The following is a 19,032-nucleotide window of genomic DNA, read 5'->3' as shown; positions in this document are numbered from 1 at the left end:
TTGAAGGATTCAATGTTGATGAATTTCGCTTTGCCAGGTGGTTAAGTAAAGACTACGCCCCCATGTCGAAAATGCCCTTTGTTTCGTTCCACCACCATGACTTGTCTTCTCACTTGCCCATCTATTTCACCATAACTCTGAAAAATAATACAAAAGCATTTAGTTTTTGGATGTAGGATCCAATGACTCTGACAAAAAGTGATGCAACGGTTATCTCATGTGTGACAACAGACTCCATATTCCATGCGCCGCCATAGATCAATAACGCCCACCCAACTTCAAAATCCTTAACCCCAGACTTCCGCCAGATCAATATTCGAAACTGCCGTAACACTCTCCCCCACAGCCTCAAGTTCTGTGCCTGTCTCGACACGTTCGGCCCCAAGGCTCTCCAATAAATTAGAGCATCCGAATTGGGTACCTTCCTGGCTACACGGGTCCACCAACCCTAGATCCTTATACCAGCTCGCAAAGACAGGGGGCTGCTGGATCTTTCTAGGTATTGTTTTTGTCTTGTGGATGGCCATCGACAACGCCCATATCTCGGCGCACGACCATTTATTCTTATGATGGCATTCCTTGTTACCATCTCCATCTTCACCAACATGATCTCCTTCGAGACCCAGTCCGTTGGAAATCTTGTAACATGGTTTTCGTTTGAGAAGTCGATTCGTCGAATAACGGGTTGTTTTTCTTATTTCGCATAGAGCTTGCAAAGTAGAGTACGTCGTCATGTGCAAGAGCAACCATTACAGTCGGAACTAGTTTTGGTTGGAATCCAAGCTTAGTGTGTTCCGCTTTCATCTCAGCAAATGCTAATTTCTGGAATCAGTTTCTTGTGCAAAAACATTGAAATGAATGATATGAAATGAAAGAGTTCCTACCCTCTGCACACAGGCTACCGAGCTGTGAATGGGTAAGTCGTTGGACGACCCCATGTTCGAAATGTACGATGCTTGTATACCTGTTGCGACAAAAAGGTCAGCTTAAAAGCTTGATCAAAGGTTGTGGGGAAGTGCGTTATTGAACCATGCGCACGCCCAGACGTACACAAGATTATCAAATTGAAAGTAACGGGACGGCTCCTTCGCGGGTAACGTCGTGGTGAATTGGTTGAGTTTAATTCCAAGACGTGAAGACTTTCTCGACATGATGAGGAAATAATGCTGTCGCCCTGAAAGATGAAGGGGTAAAGGGTATTGGACTGTATGAAGGGGTGCTCTGACGGAACAACGCTGATATGACCAAGACTCTTGTTTGAGAGGAGTAATAGCGATACTGATTCTTTTGTTTTGCAGGTGTCAATCGAGCAGATATAGAAATATATACTCTACAGCTTGTCTTCTTTTCACCGTGCGTCCAAGACAATCAAGCCAACGTCTGAGGTTTGAGCAATGAGGCCCAACCACATGCTGCAAGTGAAGGGGGATGAAAGTAAGACATACTGGAACAAGTAAAACGTACTAGACGAGACGGCGAAAGAGATGTATGCCATTGCTCAAACAGAAGACGCGATCAACGATATTGTTTCGACCACTCACAAACTGACTGATGGAACTATGTCAAAGGCACGATTGATATTCACTATTCACATCTCCTAGGCTCCGTTCTGTGCAAAAGCGCCGACGCACTGCGCTCAGTTGATTTCGCCGTATTCATGGCGTGTTGGTCGTTCCGGATGGCAATTGTCAAGAAAGCGGTAGTCCGTCCGGTGAAGGAGAGAAACAACAGATTACATGGGTTAGCGACACGTTCAGTGAATAGCAACACTAAATATTGGTCATAGCAGACTGGGCACCGTAGTTCCAGACCCTTCCAACAGATGTGTGAGAAGCAGAGTCAGACAATTATCCAAGCTTCAAACGATGGCAAACATCACATGCGCATGCTCGCGCTGAGAAAAACAATGTTTCGGCCAGTACGTAGGTCCTCTGATCTACTAATCCCGATGCACTAGTAGCCGCGAAGATCGTCTCTTTCAGCCTGCTTTTCAGATCAATGAGATAGGCGAAAAATGATTGAGAGATGACACTTGGGGGCCCGGTCGACTAGTGCGACATGGTATCTAAAACCATGCTCTGAATCGACTGGTTGACTAGATTACCAAAAGTATGCACAGCTTCCTACATCGGATCCATATCCAATGCTCTATGGGGTATCTAGGCATGGAAGCGAACCGCTCGGAGTAATTCATAGGGATTATGTGAACCAAGATTTGCTTCCGCTATTAGATTTCTCTAGGACAACAGCTTGCGAGGATTTCGAAACGTCAACATACAAGCAATCGAAGGTAAAGACGAATACTACGATGGGAAGAGCACAACTTGGTTTATGGAAATCGCTAATCGCGATATCTCATATTGTCTCGATCAAAGAGTCATTCCGCAAGCCAGATTATGGCAATTTGGCTCGTGCTGGTGCTAGTCGTTCAGACAAAAGCCAGTGATAGACTACAGTTGTAGCGCTAAAGGATGCAGTGACAGAGGGGCTTTCCATCAAACTTGCAGACGTGTGGCTTGCGAGAGACATCTGCGCTAAGGGGAGCACATGGCCTGTCACATCTTGTTGAAATTGTGAAAAGCTAAGCACGATTGGCTCGTTATCAACTTCTGTTATGGGGATGTACCTGTCTTGCATCTGAATCCGCTACAGCCAACTGCCCCTGTCTCTGCTCGTGGTGTAGACAGCGAGAAGTGGTGGGACTGAACTCTTCCATCGACAGCACGTCAGGTCTGTGATGATTCCTGTCGCCAGTCTCTGCGCGATAGAGCATAGGAACATGCGAAATCAATCACCTTCTACTCCGTACACCTTTCTATGCATAGATTTTGCGGCACTGATGCAGTCACGCAGTACAGTGTACCCTGATGTAAGCGTGTCCCGAAACAGTGGTTCTACGGTTGATCTAGACTGTTTTGGGCTTAAATAGGGCCGGGTGCACTAGAAGAGGCTAGGGGTTGATTGCTATTTGGAGTGACGTGCAGGGCGGCATATTTGACATACCACATTATACATGCCTACCGATGTAGTACGTTGCCACCTAATCTTGGATAGCAGTACTGCTCGCCATCTCGTTTTGCATTCTCTATACAGAGTACCATGCCTGGTGTCGCCTTTTCCGATTCTCTAACAGAGACGTTCTGATCCCCACCCCACAACGAGTGGTTGTGAAGCTTGACTGAGGTACTTTGTCACCACGAACCTGAATTCTTTTTTTAGATAAGCTTCATTTGTGATGAATGTATCCAATACTCCGTGCTCCTAAGTGAGCAGCTCGTCCCTGCTGTGCCATCCTGCTACAGGGCTACGCCACTATCTTGGCAACTGATCTTCTCCAACTTCCCTCCCCCTTATCCCCTCCTCCGCAACGTCGGCAACAGCGACACAATTCTCCCCAGAAGGCCATGATGTTTGTCAAACTGGTCGTGAGTTCGATCTTCTCCTATCTGAGCTGGAGCTTGGTGACGTTACAGATCAATCATCGACGTGCCTCGACTATGGGCATCCCTCTCATCAGGCTGCCCACCGACCCGCTCAACGTATTCTTTCAAGTCTTAGAGCCTCACATCTTCCGATTGCTCGATGCGCTCCCTATATCCCTCCCTGAATGTATATACTGCTTGCGTCGAGGCTGGTACTTTAAAGATAAAGCCGATATGCACCTTAAATATGGGCCAGTGTGGGCTCTCGTCACGCCCCGTGACATTCATGTCCACCTTTCCGACTCTGAAGCCATCCACGAAGTTTTCTCTCGCCGAGCAGATTTCATTCGTCCCTCAAAGATGTATGGTAGGTCTTCTGCTCCTTACCATTGACTGAGCAGGGTATTGACGACCTTGCAGAGCTTTTGGAGGTGTATGGCCCGTGTATATCAACTGCAGACGTGAAAAATTGGCCCCGTCATCGCAAGATTCTCGCGGCGCCATTCAGTGAGAGTGCAATGAGTTACGTATGGTCTGAATCATTGCACCAAACACAACAGATGATGCAAACCTGGATCTCAGCGCCTAGGGTTTCGAGCGTAGGAAAGGACATGCGCACACTATCACTGAACGTGCTTGCTGCCATTGGCTTCCGTCGCTCTTTCCACTTCCGTGGATCTAACAACAATGCCACGATTAGGGAAGATGGAATGTTTTCCTATCGCGATGCGCTTCAGATTGTTCTCGATAATGTTATTCTCCTCATGCTGATACCCCGGCGTTATCTTACTTACTCGTGGATGCCAGCCTCCCTACAAAGGATCGGCCACGCCGCCTCGGATTTCAAAAAGCATATGGTTCAGATGCTTGATGAGGAGACAAGACTACTGAGCGAAGGCAAGAAAGGTAGTGGAAGCCTAATGACGTCTTTTATCCAAGCCCAAGCCCGAAGTGAACGAAGCAAAGATACCGGAAGCAACGCACCCCAGGGACTTTCAGTGGACGAGATTTTTGGCAACATCTTCGTCATCAACTTCGCTGGCCACGATACTACAGCAAACACACTAGCCTTCAGTACCTTGCTGCTTGCTGCGCATCCAGCTGTTCAGGAATGGGTCGCGGAAGAAGTTACAAGTGTAATTTCAGGAAAGCCGGAGGAGGAATGGAACTACGCCGATCTCTTCCCGCGCTTGAAAAGGTGTCAGGCTGTCCTGGTACGTGAATCTGATGCTCGATATCACTGCTATAGCAAACCTCGGTGCTAACAGAACCACAGCTTGAGACCCTTCGCCTCTATCCCCCCATCATGGCACTACCGAAATCGACAAACGAATACCCGCAGCCACTACAAGTCGGCGACCGCCGAATCGTCATTCCGCCACGGACCGGAGTCCAACCTAACATCATCGCAACCCAGACGCACCCGCAATACTGGGGGCCAGATCCCCGTGCGTGGAGACCCAGTCGCTGGATTACAACGAGCTCTGGGGATCAAGAAGGGCTGGTAACTCCACCTCGGGACACGTTCCTCCCCTGGTCCGATGGACCACAGAACTGTCCGGGGATGAACTTCAGCCAAGTGGAATTCGTGGCCGTTCTTGCTCGCCTGCTGTTTCGCCATCGCCTCCAGGTGATCAAAGAGCGGCCTCTGGAGACAGACGCCGAAGCTACGGCGAGGGTCTTGAGAGTGGTCAACGAGTGCGATGCGCAGATGTTGCTCAGGATGCTGGATCCAGACCGTGTCAGTGTGGCTTGCGTACCTGCCCTGTGAAGATTGAAATGGTCGCAGCGTGGAGCAACCAGGGGGAGAAGGGTTGAGCACTGCGCTGCGCGCCGAACCAAGGCCGATGATGAAAAAGGACCAATTTGACGTGGACTGCAGTCTTTTTCTATCAATGTTGCACAGCATGCAGGAACTCCTGGGTTCTTTCTTGTTACAACACCTCGACATTCGGGCGACATCACAGTCAAGGCCCGCAATCGGTGGGTACATAGGTAGGGTAAGTCAGACAGATATTCGCCATTGTCGATGGGCCTCCGCAGGTATGTGAATAAATGGGGCCTTCGATCCCTCTCGGCTGCCCTAATTTTACTTATCTATCTACCTCGTATGACCTACTCAGTGCCGTTGCCACTATACATGATCTCCGAATAACCTCACCTTTGACGCCATACTGCACGATATCAACAGCTTTAAATTTTATCGCGTTGTGCAAACGACGCACAATTGAACGCCACTGCCACTGCCACTGTCACCGTCATCACCTCCCTGGGCATCGAAAGCCGAACCCGCAGCCTAAGAGACCCCTGAGTGGTAATTGCACACCTGCAACTACCTACCTACCTAGGTACACTGCCATCGTCCAACTCAAACACCCCCCCTCCCCCCCTCTGAGAGGCAGCCATATGACGCGCCAGCTCACGAGCAGCCGCCCGACAGGATAACCACCTAGGTACGAGTACCAACCTCGTACCATTACCACCCACCCACCCAACCACGGCGCCACCACATCCCCCCCCAACCCAACCTCGCTCTCTCTCTCTCTCTCGCATCCAGCCAGCTCCCCGGCTTCCCGCCCCACCAGAGGAGGATACAAAGGGGGCAATCAGTCAGTCAGTCCACAGCACGCACAGCAAAAAGAGATATGAGTGGCATAGTGAGGGAAGAATGATACATACGACCATTGGACTATGAAAACAGGGCTTCCCGTTCGCTCAGCCATACTTAAGCATAGTACCGGCGGACTAGTAGTTGAGTGGGTGACCATCAGCGAATCCCCGCTGTTGTATGTTTTTTTGTACTTTTTTTTGGCTGCCGGGTTGTATGTGTGGAGGTAGGGGGAAGAGTGGGTAGTTAAGTGGTAGTGTGGTGAGTGTGTGGTGGAGGTGGTTTATGGAAGTGTTCATCGTGGCGGTGTTTGTGTAACTATTGATTGGCTGTAATTGTTGATACTTTTATGTTTCAGACTGAGAAGTCGTGGAATTAATAAATACTCTGTGCAAAAGTGATACTAGGTCTTTTAGACATTTCTAGTGATTGCAATATGATGTAGCTTTCTGTTTGTATTTTGTTCGCAGCTACATATATATTTATGTGGTAGTCCATTTGCTTGCGCAGACCTGGACCAATGAGTGCCAAGGAGCTGTTTCTCAGAATACGCCGGGCACCTTCCTTTTTGTGCACTCAACCGGGCTACCCAAAGCAAAGTGACCTTCGCAAACCTTCTTGCGTATCCACGTTTCTGGCTGAGTGGCCATGAACGGGGAGATAAAACAACGACTTAATCGTGACATGAACACTTGGATGTTGAGTTCAAAGGAACCGTCGTCCAAAACAGAATACGGCAAAATGAGGTGCCGACGGAGGAAAACAAAGAAGAAGAAAACTAAGAGAAATGGAAATTCGTATGTCAAACTGAAACCTCGGGAAACCTTTTGAAAATGGGGTATCTTTAGAAGAAAACATCATCAAAGTTGAAACTTTAAAAACCACCGACACGTGTCAGAAAGAAAGCCATACTGGTGCCGCTACCACAATGGCTGTTCGTGACAATCAAGATGATTTATGTCGGTTGGTCCTCTACATCTTCATCGATGTCCTCCAGAAAGTCGAATCCAGTGAAATCGTCGTTTGAGTCCATGTGCGGACTCGGTAGAGAGTTGATGCTGTTTTCGCGGTCGAATCCGGACGTATTCATTGTACTCAGTACCGGGCTGATATTCTGCGATTCTCGGCGCGACGCAGCTTCGCTTCGTGAGAGGGGGTCCATGCCCAGGAGATCTCCTGCACATCTCGCAAGATACTCGTCAACGGCCCAGAAGCCACAGCCGGCATGACGCAAAACTTCATTCTTGAGAGTGAGAACTTCCTCACGGAGCATGGCAACGTTATCCTTCAGAGCCTTGTTCTTGCAGGAGAACTCGCGAGCGCGCCCTTCGAGGCCATTGATATATTCCTTCTTGCGCTGACGGCATTTATGGGCTGCGACTCGGTTCTTCTCGAGGTGGGATTGCCGAGCCGACGAGACCTCGAATGGATACCCCTCGGCGGTATAAGCGACCTGAGGCTGTGACTTGGGCCGGCCGCGTTTGCGCTTCGCGGGCTGCGGGTTGCCATCCGTCACTGACTGGGAAACGGCCTGTGGAAGTGACTGGTCAGTAGAGGGCTGCTTGGCTGTCCGTCGGCGCTTGGAAGCGCGTTGTGGAGGTGACTGTCCCGGTGGTGTAGGGAGTGAGCTGGGCGGGCATTGCTCCTCTTCCTTCTGTTCCGGTTGGTAGTTGGCCAACGCTTGCATTTGCTGGTCAGCCGGCCAGGAGAGTTCGTCGTGAAGTTCGTCCACAGGAATGGAGTTTTGGCGGTCGGACTTCCGATTCTCTGGGTCCGTGGGTGCGATGTCTGCGGGTGGGGTGATCTGGCCAAAGCGCTCTATTGAGGATTCCGAGAGCAGAGTGGAGGGAAAGGTAAATGCAGAAGGGGGCATAGAATCCTGTGGCTGTGACATGGCGGCCCATTTCTCGTGTGAGGTAGTTGCGGGGTCGGCCAAAGCCATGTAGGTGTCGTTGACCCAGTCGAATTGGGGGTTTGCGGAATCAATCTCCATTGCGGATATGAAGGTGTTGTAGGAACCTAAAAGCCCCGGAGATTGAGAAGAGGGATGAACGGGGTTGCCGAGTGGAGTTGCAGGCAATCTGTACGACCAAGACGGCGCAGTTGAAATGATGGGTTGGTGGGCGTTGGTTCGATAGGCCTGAGAAAGTAGCCAGTGCGGACTTGCGCCGTTGATACGATGGAGGTTTTGGAAATCACAAATCCGAAGTGGTTATTGTTTTTCAAAGGAATGTAGCCGAGGAGCAAGAGGTGGTTTTGTTGTATGAGAGGGGGGATGCGTTGTTTGCTTTATAGCCGGCGCGGGGCGGGGTGCGCGGAAGGCAAGAGCAAGGGAGGTATGTACCTATACGTATGCAAAGCCGGTGACAAGCCGTGCGAGGTGAGAGGCAAGTGGCGAGAAGAAGCGGAAGGAGTCGAATAGAGCCTTGGTATATGTAGTAGTAGTAGTAGTAGTAGTAGTAGTAGTAGTAGTAGTAGTAGTAGTAGTAGTAGTTGTTGTTGTTGTTGTTGTAGTAAGATGTGGAAGTGTAGTGGATTGAGAGGATGGTCGAGAGAGGGAAAGGTGTTGTGGAAGGTATGGTATGGTATGGTGTGTTGTGGTATGTGGTATGTGGGTGAGAAGTGGTGGTTGTATGTCGAGTCGAGGTATTTAAGAGGAACAAGGAATGGGAGGAGAGGGGTTAAGAAGGAATAGGATGTTGGAAGAAATGGGAAAGTAGAAAGTAGCAAGTCAGCTGCAGCAGAAGAAGATTGGGAGAGACAGAGAGAGAAAGAGAGAAAAGATATGGAACAGGGTTTTAGATTTTGGAAGGGAGTGGACAGGGTTGAGAAGAAGTGGAAGAGGTGGAAAGATGGTGAATGGGCGAGGGGATACCTCTAGGGTATGGGTAGGTATGGGCTATGTGATGGGTAAAATGGGCAAAAAACCAGGCGATGGGAAAGTCTCGATGGGAAAGTTGGAAAATCGATGATGAGGCACTCCAGATCGCCGATTGCTCCTCATCGGGATCATCTGGTGACGTAAAACCGGTTAGAGCATGTCTGAGGGCTGCGTGGGCATGGTTGACCACGGTAACCGCCAATCACACCACTCCGGCCGTTCGCGGGGTCGGTTCTACAGCTAAGAGTAAGGGTAAGGGTAAGAATGTGAGAGGGAGTGTGTAAGAGGGAAAGAGAATGGGTGTTGTATGATTATGGTTGGTACTCCCTGGTAGCTATGTAGGCACGTATGTACATAGCCACCTGTAACTACCAACAGGCAGATGCACAAACCAGATACATACCTACCTCGGCACTCTTGTGAATGGGGCATTTCCTCTCCCGGTAATAACATCACCTCAATCACAACCACCTGTAGCTTCATAATGACCAAGTAGCCATACCGACTACACCATATCATACCATGAGACATAATTCCGTACCTTAAGACTACGAGTATAACTAAATACCTAAAGTTACCTAGGTACCTGCTACAACTATTGAGCTATGACTGATGTGGTTCGCGCGAACGAACGAACGATGCCACCAACGAATCAGCGATCCCCGATCTCCTTCCTTCATCGAAGCTGCAGTCCACCAAATACCTCGTGTGTACCTCGTCTCGTCGACAGACAGCTCCAGGTATCTCACCACTGTTTTATTCATCCTTCATGTTTATAGTTACTTCTTGGTACGGAGGGATACACCTAAGCTTACGCTTCGTCTATCTCCCCTTCCTGTAAGGTACAACACCCTCTCGCAGTGTATGCAATAGATACCATAACGGACATTGGGACGCCGGCAACCAGTGAGCAATGTAAAACGCGCACCCATCATCACGGGCGCTGCTGATTGGTCCAAACGCCCTTCTACCCCATCGAGTGGCTTTCCCTTCAGCTCCCCTCGTCGAGTAACTATCGAATGTCCCTCCCACTGCGACCTGTCACGCCATTGGGCGAGCATAGGAAAAAGTAGATTTGCGACAACGTTGCTAAGGAATGGACCAGTAGAGCGCATGGGCTAAACAAGAGATGTCACTTCCCGTCAGGCCGCAACGGGATGGTGAGTGCCATAGCAGACAAGCCACTCCTAAACCAAGGCCTAGAATGATACGACAGAACATCATTGATTAGTACAAGACATACAGAAAATTGAGAAATATGGATGCCTAGACTGGACTGGGTGATGCGTTACGATAGTAACCATAAAGTAGTGTGACTTGGTATGCAGTTTGGCTTATTGCAAGAAAGGTATATGTCGGAGGGGAACTACCATTCCATGCAGTTGGCCATGATGCATTACTCGAAAATACCTACGAGGTACCGATGCTGCTAGACTATCTAATGTTTTTCTATCTGTCTTTACTTTTCTTTAATTATTGTTATACAAGTATCATTCGATCAGCCAGGGGCTATTGGAAATGTTAGTAGAGTAAGCTATCGGCCTTGTGAATCGACCTTGGCCGCGCGTTGTTACTCTGGTCACTTGTGTCGAACAGGTTTGCGTGCTTTACTTACTAGAGTAGAGGGTAATTACCTAGCTGGCCCCGCCCGCCTAACATAGGGTAGGGTTGGTTCTTCCGGCCATCGACGTTCACTAACACGATCGACAATTCCCAGCCCTTTCCCCCCGTTCGCCCCCTTGACCTTGTTGCCCATCAAACAACTCCATCCCTCCTCTCCCCTCACAATTCATCGGGCTCAGATCATGGTCACTGCTCGCCCCATACCATTTCATCATCTGCATTGTCGTCTTGCCCATTGCCCATTGCCCATTGCCCATTGCCCATCCCATCTGTCGGATTTCCATCGGATTTCCATAACCTTCTCTCCCTGTTCCACCAAAAACCCATCCCCATCCGGATCCTTCCTGTTTCTTCCTGCTTCTTCCAGGGCCCTTCCATCCGTCCATTCGACCCTGAGGCTTTTCGACCCTGGTCCTGAATCCCGAGGTCGTACAATAGTTCATTGAAACGCATTTGATCTCCCCGCCGCGCCAACACCCGTCCCCGACTACTGCATTCGGATTCCCTCGTATTATATAAGGTTAGGTACGGTACCTACGAGTACAAACAAACAAACAAACAAACACCCATCCGAACTACCGACGGCGAACCGGCTATCCACCAATAATTGCACGGAGTATGGGGTACCAATCAACAACAGCTAATACTCGTTGCAGTTACAGTTACTGTTACCGTTGCCAACCACCCGACTGCCACCTATGATTCATTGTTTCTCGTTTCCCCTCAGTTGGAAACTCAAGTCTCAACGGGATCAATTCATCCCCTTATTGGAACATCGGGAACATGCTCCAGCCTATCATCACAAGTAATCGACAGTCGGCATCTCTTCCCAGCCTATCGCAGCCAAGATTCGCCTCCAATTGATCGACATGCCATCATCACTTACGACTATGGTGGACTTTTCCCCAGATTTTCACTGTCCCGGTATTTCAGTCCATGCCTTGCTTTGCCTTTTCTTGTCACCAACCACGCGTCCTCTGTTCAAACGACCGCCGTGACGCGAATGGACAGCGAAAGCTTTGAGCGTCTTCCCTCCGTTTGCGCCTTCCCTGACCTGATCTGCACTGTCCCCTCTCCCCTCTTTTCGTCACGGAACGGCTGCACTTAATCCGCGCTCTCCGCATCCCGCCATTAGCTACCCTCCCACGCCTCCCCCTCCTGCGCCTCCTTATCTCATGAGACCTTGACCTCGACCTTGTCCCCGCTTACTCTCGGTATTCCAGTTTGAACCGTCCTGGGCGATTGTGCCATTTCCAACTCGCCGCTGTCTACCACATCCATATCATGAAATGCTCTTACTCGTACTGTCGCTTCTTTGATACGCTTCTTTGATCAAGCATCGCACTACTAGACTTTGCGCATTGCGGCGCATTAACGCCCATCATAGCATAGCGTGACATGCGGTGTCAATCTTCCTAATAACAAAAGCTTAAGGAACGTTATCCACATCGACTTGAGTAAAGTAAATTAGGAAATGCTCCGTGAATAAAAACATCCATTTACAACTTTGTTTTTCACCTAGTTAGGTAGATATTATTCCCGTCCCGATCAAACGGGGAACCACATACGCGTGCCGACCGAATCGCCAACAAAGTCCGATCGATCCTCCTCCTTCCAACAATGACGTCGTTTCTACAGCTGACACCCTTAGCCTCAAACGCATCCCTCGAGGATCAAACGACTCGCCAACCATGTCTCGTCTCATAGTTACCCACAACGGAAGGAAAAGAGAACACGTGCGTGCAAGCCTAGAAATCGTGGGAGATCGCAAATCTGAGCCACATCTCGCGAAATGCCCGCTTACCATCTGTCTATCTTGTTTGACGTACATACTTTTGTCTGACCTTCAGTACTCGTAACACCACTAATAGACACCATCATCATCGCCTCAACTCGTACCGGTACATTCACCCGAGTAACTTGTCGCACGCAGTTCGTCGCGGGCCAGAATTCCGTCGCTGCGGGGATTTGTATGCTACCGGTAGAACAATCAGGAACCTGTTTCTCTGCCTGTCTTCTGTAATCACCACTACTGCTCCGCGGAGAGGTAAAAAAAAAAGAGTGGACAGGAACAATTCCACAGGGCGTTTCGCCACATCGCTCGCCCTAGCCGGCCGTCTGTGGCGGCGCGGGTTTGACATGTGTATACACACAGGCATGTCTCAAAGCAAAACCACATTATTTCTGCACCATGTCCGCTTTTAAAATCTGCTCGATGACTTCATTGATCTCAACTCCCTGTCACTTCTCACGCGTTCACATCCCTGCTCGCGCGTGCGGAGTCATATATGTTTTTTGTTCCGCATTTCTAATCATACATTGAGACATGGGATCCGTTGGGGGATCATCCCCATGCCGTCATCGAGATTGCGGCCACATTGCCCATGATGCCATGGCATTTCCAACAATCCCATGTTTTCGTCATGCGCAATTGCCATCCTGATTTGAATTTTCCCATGAGCCTGGCCGACATTGCCCATGCTTGTCGATCTTCGATTTCCAGGTATCCCCCCACACCCCCCAAAAATCATCGGTTTCCTAGTGATGCCTTGCCTTGCCATGCCTTGCCTTACCATGCCTTGCCATGCGTACATGCCTAATAAACATACGAATCCGAATCGTGACCTCCCGGCCCTGAAGCCCCAAGAGCAGCGTACCCAATCCTCCTCACCTCCTCGTTCTCACTCATCTTCCACGTCGTGATCATGCCCTCCACCTTCTCTTCCAGCACCTCGACATCCCTGTCAAAATCCCTCTCCTCATCTCCAGGAGGTCCGTAAGAAGTATACATGACGCCCCTGAGCATCACCATCTCGCCGCGCGGCGCGGGCCTCTCGACGAGCAACTTCCCGCCGATACCCCTAATCAACTTACTCGCCAGCTCGACCCTCAACTGGTCCTGCAGCGTGATCCAACTCAGCCTCGTCCTCGTGATGTCCCCAAGATGCAGCGCGACGACCACCTTGTCGACGCCGGAAAGGTAACCACCCTGCAGGTACTCCGCCAGCGTCGCGAGCCTACCGTGGTAGATGCGGCCCGCGAACCCATCCACCTCCTTCGCGACCTGCTCCGCGAAAACCTTGCATCTGCGGTCCCGCTCTTCGGCCGCGACGGCGGGGGAAACGGTGGACGGCGGGACGTCAAGAGTGGCGGGCCACTTGAGGAGCCAGAGTCGCTGCTCGTACAAGTCTGGTAGGACGCGGGGGCTGCGGTTGGGGTCCGCGTGCCATGCTTTGGTGCGCAGCGACTCGACGTATAGGACCATGGCTTCGACGACGGGACGCTTGTGTTCGAGCCATGCTGGGTCGGTGAAGGTCGTCGGCTTCAGGGTTGTCGCGAGGTAGGTTGCGTCGTCGTTGCTCGCGTGGCCGCGGAGGACTGCGACGGTGAAGAGGTTGAGGTAGAGTTCCTGTGCGCGCTTCGTGGTCACGCCGGCGGTGGTGTCGTCGAGCTTGGAGGGGGATACGCCGAAGAGGGGTGGGAGGACGGAGGGCGCGACGGCGCGGATGGCGTCCAGGCCTTGGCCGAAGGTTGCGAGCCAGTACCTCACGGCTTGCTGGGAGAGAAGCGCTGAGTCGTCGCGGAATCGCTTGTTCAGTTCTGCGATTGGGGCTGGGGGGTTCGCGTTGAGGATGATGTGTTGGACGAGTTGCTCCAACACAGTCACTGGGACGTGCTCTGGGTGTGTCTGTAGTACGGCTTGCCATAGTTCATAACCTCCTGGTGGATAGGTGAGGGCAAGCTCGTTTTGGATCTTTCTGCCCACGCCGTGCTTGCGGAGAAATAGTGACATCCATTTGGTGGTGCCTTCTTGGAGGCGCGTAAGGATGGGCAGCATGATGCGGGACATGAAGGGCCCCGTGTGCGGCGAGTCCTTCGAGAGGCTGTTTTTGAGGAAGTTGCGGAAGGACCCGAGCATCGGTCTGGACTGTTCATCATAAAAGCTGAAATTGTACTCGATCTCTGGTGGATCCGGTGCGCAGACGTCCCAGTCTGCGTCTGTCAATCTGCAGCGCTCGTTGAGGTTCGCGACGATGGGTATCATGTCTTCGAGGGACGAGAAGATACGTTTCTGTAAGTTGACGGAAGAGGTTACGAGTAGCATGGTGAGTAGACTGTCGACGACGGGCCTTCGAATGTCAACGTGTGATGCCTTCTGTATCAACGTCGTCAAGAGGTCAACCGCAAATTTCTCTGAAACTATGTCTGTGTCTCCGAGAAGCTGTGCCAGTAGTTTGACTGTAGTAACCTTAATCAGAGGATCTGGGAATGGCATGGATGGATCTTTCTTTCTGGACCCTGGCTTGTTGTAGACACTATCTTGTTGCGCCTGCTCATCTATTCGTTCGATGATGGCATCAGCGAATGTTGCTAGACATGCTCTCGCATCTGACGCAGACAACCGCCTGAAATATCCTCTTGCGATCAATTGACGATGCCACGCGCTCGCTTTCGGTCGCTTTAGAACTGTCTCGATGGCGACCCTTGACGCCAACATCGGCCTATCACTCTTCGCGAGCAGTTTGATGAGCATGAAAGTCGTCAATTGTAGACCAGCATGCGCCTCTTCGCTGGAAGATGTGTCGAGTGCGTGCACGGCGTGTTCGACGACTTGTGCAAGTAAGTTCGGAGGAACGCTCTTGATATGCTGCTGAAGTGTCTTGATCGCCCACTGTGTCTTCATGTCCTTGGATAGGAATTTGTGTTCCAGATACACACAGGGGAAACGTACGTCGTCCCGCGCAGGGAATGGGGTATTGGCAAGTATGCGGGACTTCGACGAGACACTCGAGTCTAGGTACAGCAACGCAGCGAGGATTTGGCCTTCCCGAACCGCTGGCGAGGCTGACCCTTTATTATTCCTGGACTGATCGAAAATGTCTGGCTCGTTGAATTCCTTCTCTGGAACAGCTGGCTCGAAAGGTTTCATGGTTGATCTAATCGTCAAGCTGTTCGACGTGTCGTTGCTGATGTTTCGTGATAAATCGATGTACGTCAATCCTCCGAGAGGCTTTGATGGGATGTCTTTCAATGCGTCAGGCACTGGATTCCATTCTTCCGTCTCGCATGGATCGTCCACTTTAGGAACCACAGGCCACTCTCTAAGAATTTGTCCGGCTGGTCTGAAAGATGATCGCAAATTGGTGGAGTCGACCTGCTCTGCCCAATTACTCCAGAAACGCTCTGCCTCGCCGGGAGTCATTCGCGACTCACTCAACGCACCAACCGCATGTTTCCATGCATCATCGGCACGTTGCTCTTGTTCGTGCTTCTCCAATGATGATGGTGATAGTAGCTTGAGAGCGAATATGTAATCGTCTATGAAATACCCGTACGCTTCGCGGAGCTCTTCATCGTCAGGAATCGGCTCGAGCGCCTTTGTAGGGTCGGGATAGACGGCTGCGTGAGCACGGCTATATATGTAAGGGCAAATTTTGTCCAAGTCTGGAACATTGAGGACATATGGACGGATCAAGTCTTGGATAGCCAGTCCAGTCGGGAAGATTTCTGGCATACTCGCGGCTGCTGGGTGAACGGTTGGCCTGTGTTCGCGCCAAAGGCTATCACGCCTTTTTGCGAATTCATCCAAGAAGCGATATGTGGATGGTTGTTCGTCTTTTAGCTCAATGTATGACCATACGTGCCTAACCCCAAGGATGCCTCCAAGCTTGTTGAGGCCCAACATCTCTTGTCCGGGGCTCAAGCCAACCTTTTCCACTCCGATGAGCAGGTCGAGGGTGTTTGGCCAAAGTATGTCGAAAACCTCGTTGTCCTCGAGGGCTAGAACTGACTTCAAAGATGACGACCGTCGCATTCGTAGTCGCATGACATCGTGGAATAGATTATAGCGATCCTCCCATTGACCAATGCTAAACCCTGGCTCTTGCGAAAGAAGACGGATCGTATCGAAGATAACCTTAAAAATCTCATTGCCTCCTTTGACACGCTCTTTCAGTTCGTTGGGGGTATACTGTCTGGCTCTCAGATCCTCCGGAACGCCACACATGAGCTCGGTCAAGTCTAAAGTCATCCTATCATGAACAAGAATTTCTTTCGCTCTTGGATCACGCACAAATCTCTGAGCCCACAAGAGGAAATCTTTCAGAAGATCCGATCTGCCACTCGCAATCGCATAAGCTTGTGCCATCTGCGAGTTCCACACGCGGTCGTTGGAGTCTGCACTCAACTTTGCCTTCTTTTTCAACTCCTCGATCTTTGCCGATGCAATTGTCAATATCTCTTCTGTGTCCAGGACCTGTTGCCCTAAGATCAGACACATGAGGTTTGGATCCAATCCTTTTGCATTTCGGTGGATGGCCATCCTTGCCCATTGGAAACGCGACCGACCCTGACTAATAATGTCTTCATCGCCCCTGGCAGCCTGTAGACGACGAAGCAACCCTACTGCATGTCTTGCATCCATCTCTTCAAGTACCGTATACAGAAAGGGATATTTAAGTTTCGCAAGATCCCTTTCGTCGTCGATGTCGACTTTGGCGACCTCTTGGCAGTAGATTCGCAGGAAAGAATATCGAAAGGATTTCTTGATTCCACTGGAAAGGAATTGAACCTCCGCCACGTCCTCGAAACATGATTTCTTGCCAAGCTTTACCAACAGCATTCGTAGTGGAGCTTCAAAGAGCTCTGGCTTCTTGGACCAGCTGGAAATCACAAGGTACAAGAGGCCCTTCGGTCTGGTATTGACCACTGCTGCTGCCTCGGGATGCTGATTCAAGTATTGTATGCTGAGATCGACAATCTGGCGTGTTTGAATCCATGGTACTTTCTTCTTGATGGCACGTCGAAGTAAAGATTCGACCAGTCCTGGTATGAAAGTTTGCTTCGGAAGTTTGGCCTCCCCGGATCCCACGAGAGTCTTCAGAACCTCGAAAGAAAACAGCATAGATGCCGAAAACTTAGGCTGACTACTCGGACTTGGAGGTTGTTGTCGAAGCAGATCTGGAAGCCATTTCGGCTCCATCTCCTTGTTTGCTAGGGTCGCCTGTAGCGCGAGCTTCCCTATGGTGTCCGCATGGTTTCGTAACCAACATCCCTTCCTCACATACTTCCAATCCCCCTTCACCGCGTGCTCTATCACTTCCGTGACAATCTTTGATGTGCACGCAGGGACAATCTTTATGTATTGCTTCGACAACGGTCTGGGGTCAGATGTTGTTGGACCCGTCTCCTCGACGTCGGCAATACCACTCAAGAATCGAGGAAGCAAAGCTGCAAGCAATGTGCTCACAGCCTCCCTCTTCTCTTCACAATCATCTTGCTTGGCGGACTGTCCAATTGCTCCACAGAATGTGCCGACTTCGATGACTGAGAACTCACTGCATACCGCGACCAATCCAGTGTTCCCACCAAGCCCTTCCCAAGTCTCCTTCCAGCGAGATGATCCGAACGTTTTGCGAAATGCGTGGATCCCATACTTACGGATCTGGACAGAAATGTTCTGCGTAAGTGCTTGTGAGATGACCGAGGGATCGTAACGTGAGACACCGAGCCAGATGGAGAAGGTGAAAGGTGTTATGGAGCCACGTTCTATCGCGGCGAGGAGGTCTTGGGTAAGTGAAGCTGCACTTAAATCTGCAGAAGCTGCTTTCAGATACAGCGCAACTTCTGAGGGCTCAGAGCAACGGATCAATACTTTATCTAAAGCCATGGTGATATTGTATTGGTGGCAATGAGTGAGTGAAGTTGGTTTGACTGTCGAGACCACGAGTGTTGTGTAGTGGATTTGAGGACGTGCGCAACAAACATGCGGGAGCCTGAGTAACAAGAAATCGTCAACAAAGCGAGGAGATTGGCTTTATATAGACGCCAAAATATTGGTATCACATACAACGGACAAGGCAATCGTCAACTCACGTGAGGGAGAGGGGAAGCCTGATGAAGCCTAGAAAGTTGGAGCTGAAGTTGTGGAGTGACAAGAGAAACGAACGTTTGATTGGTTGCTCCATTGTGATGCTTTAAACACGGGTGGCTGCGCCTAATTTAGCGCCCTAGCGCACGCCCTTTCGCCCTTGTACACTTTCTCCTTTACATTGATGACTATGTCTCGTAGTCCAAAAGTATAATGAAGAAAAGAGGCTGTGATCGGCGACGCTTCAGTAACATAAGCATTCATGATTCCCCATGCTATATGCATCTGTGCTGTAGGGGAGTATCGGCCTCAACTACGTTCTTGTATTATGTATGTACATTTATCAAAAGTAACAAGTAACCACCCCACTTACTTCCAGGATGTACATTTTTGACTTCCATCATTCCAAGGGCCCTTCAATGGGAAGGAAAAGATTTCACCCACTGTGTCTATAAGATGTCTATAAGATGGGCTACATAAACGGTTCGGTTACATACTAATCGATTGTCACTTCTTCCCACCCTGGTCGAGACTTATTAGAGATACTCAAATCTAAGACTATGAACTCGAGTCTCAAAGAGCGAGATCTTAGCATTGAAGTATAATTCAAATTAAGCTTTTGCTATTT

General features: G+C 50.2%; 4 protein-coding genes across 4 annotated transcripts; 1 reads left to right on the top strand and 3 right to left on the bottom strand.

Annotated features, from left to right (window-relative positions):
• Positions 1-3,267: 3,267 nt before the first annotated feature.
• BU24DRAFT_183166 (cytochrome P450) lies at positions 3,268-5,335 on the top strand. The gene is made up of 3 exons (XM_033521641.1): positions 3,268-3,789; positions 3,843-4,636; positions 4,699-5,335. Exons 1-3 carry the CDS (start codon positions 3,405-3,407, stop codon positions 5,191-5,193), a joined length of 1,674 nt encoding a protein of 557 aa, XP_033384017.1. The 5' UTR covers positions 3,268-3,404; the 3' UTR covers positions 5,194-5,335.
• A 1,588-nt stretch (positions 5,336-6,923) lies between these two features.
• Positions 6,924-8,286, bottom strand: BU24DRAFT_183145 (uncharacterized protein). The gene has a single exon (XM_033521640.1). The coding sequence runs from the start codon at positions 8,021-8,023 to the stop codon at positions 6,986-6,988; it is 1,038 nt and encodes a 345-aa protein (XP_033384016.1). The 5' UTR covers positions 8,024-8,286; the 3' UTR covers positions 6,924-6,985.
• A 1,399-nt stretch (positions 8,287-9,685) lies between these two features.
• On the bottom strand, positions 9,686-10,505 carry BU24DRAFT_421978 (uncharacterized protein). The gene has a single exon (XM_033527863.1). It carries the CDS (start codon positions 10,024-10,026, stop codon positions 9,691-9,693), a length of 336 nt encoding a protein of 111 aa, XP_033384015.1. The 5' UTR covers positions 10,027-10,505; the 3' UTR covers positions 9,686-9,690.
• Positions 10,506-12,721: 2,216 nt separating this feature from the next.
• Positions 12,722-18,393, bottom strand: BU24DRAFT_421976 (uncharacterized protein). The gene has a single exon (XM_033527862.1). It carries the CDS (start codon positions 18,201-18,203, stop codon positions 13,131-13,133), a length of 5,073 nt encoding a protein of 1,690 aa, XP_033384014.1. The 5' UTR covers positions 18,204-18,393; the 3' UTR covers positions 12,722-13,130.
• Positions 18,394-19,032: the final 639 nt, after the last annotated feature.

Source organism: Aaosphaeria arxii (assembly GCF_010015735.1).
Source record: "Aaosphaeria arxii CBS 175.79 unplaced genomic scaffold BU24scaffold_4, whole genome shotgun sequence".
NCBI lineage: Eukaryota > Fungi > Ascomycota > Dothideomycetes > Pleosporales > Aaosphaeria > Aaosphaeria arxii.
The sequence above is the reverse complement of the archived record's forward strand: the minus strand, read 5'-3'. Positions and strand labels throughout refer to the sequence as shown.

Bases quoted from the DNA above. Each gene is read 5' to 3' on its own strand.
- BU24DRAFT_183145 (XM_033521640.1), bottom strand. From the start codon at position 8,023: ATGGAGATTGATTCCGCAAACCCCCAATTCGACTGGGTCAACGACACC.
- BU24DRAFT_421976 (XM_033527862.1), bottom strand. From the start codon at position 18,203: ATGGCTTTAGATAAAGTATTGATCCGTTGCTCTGAGCCCTCAGAAGTT.
- BU24DRAFT_183166 (XM_033521641.1), top strand. From the start codon at position 3,405: ATGATGTTTGTCAAACTGGTCGTGAGTTCGATCTTCTCCTATCTGAGC. The intron at 3,790-3,842 runs GTAGGTCTTCTG...ACGACCTTGCAG, and splicing joins TCGTCCCTCAAAGATGTATG to AGCTTTTGGAGGTGTATGGC. The intron at 4,637-4,698 runs GTACGTGAATCT...ACAGAACCACAG, and splicing joins AAAGGTGTCAGGCTGTCCTG to CTTGAGACCCTTCGCCTCTA.
- BU24DRAFT_421978 (XM_033527863.1), bottom strand. From the start codon at position 10,026: ATGCGCTCTACTGGTCCATTCCTTAGCAACGTTGTCGCAAATCTACTT.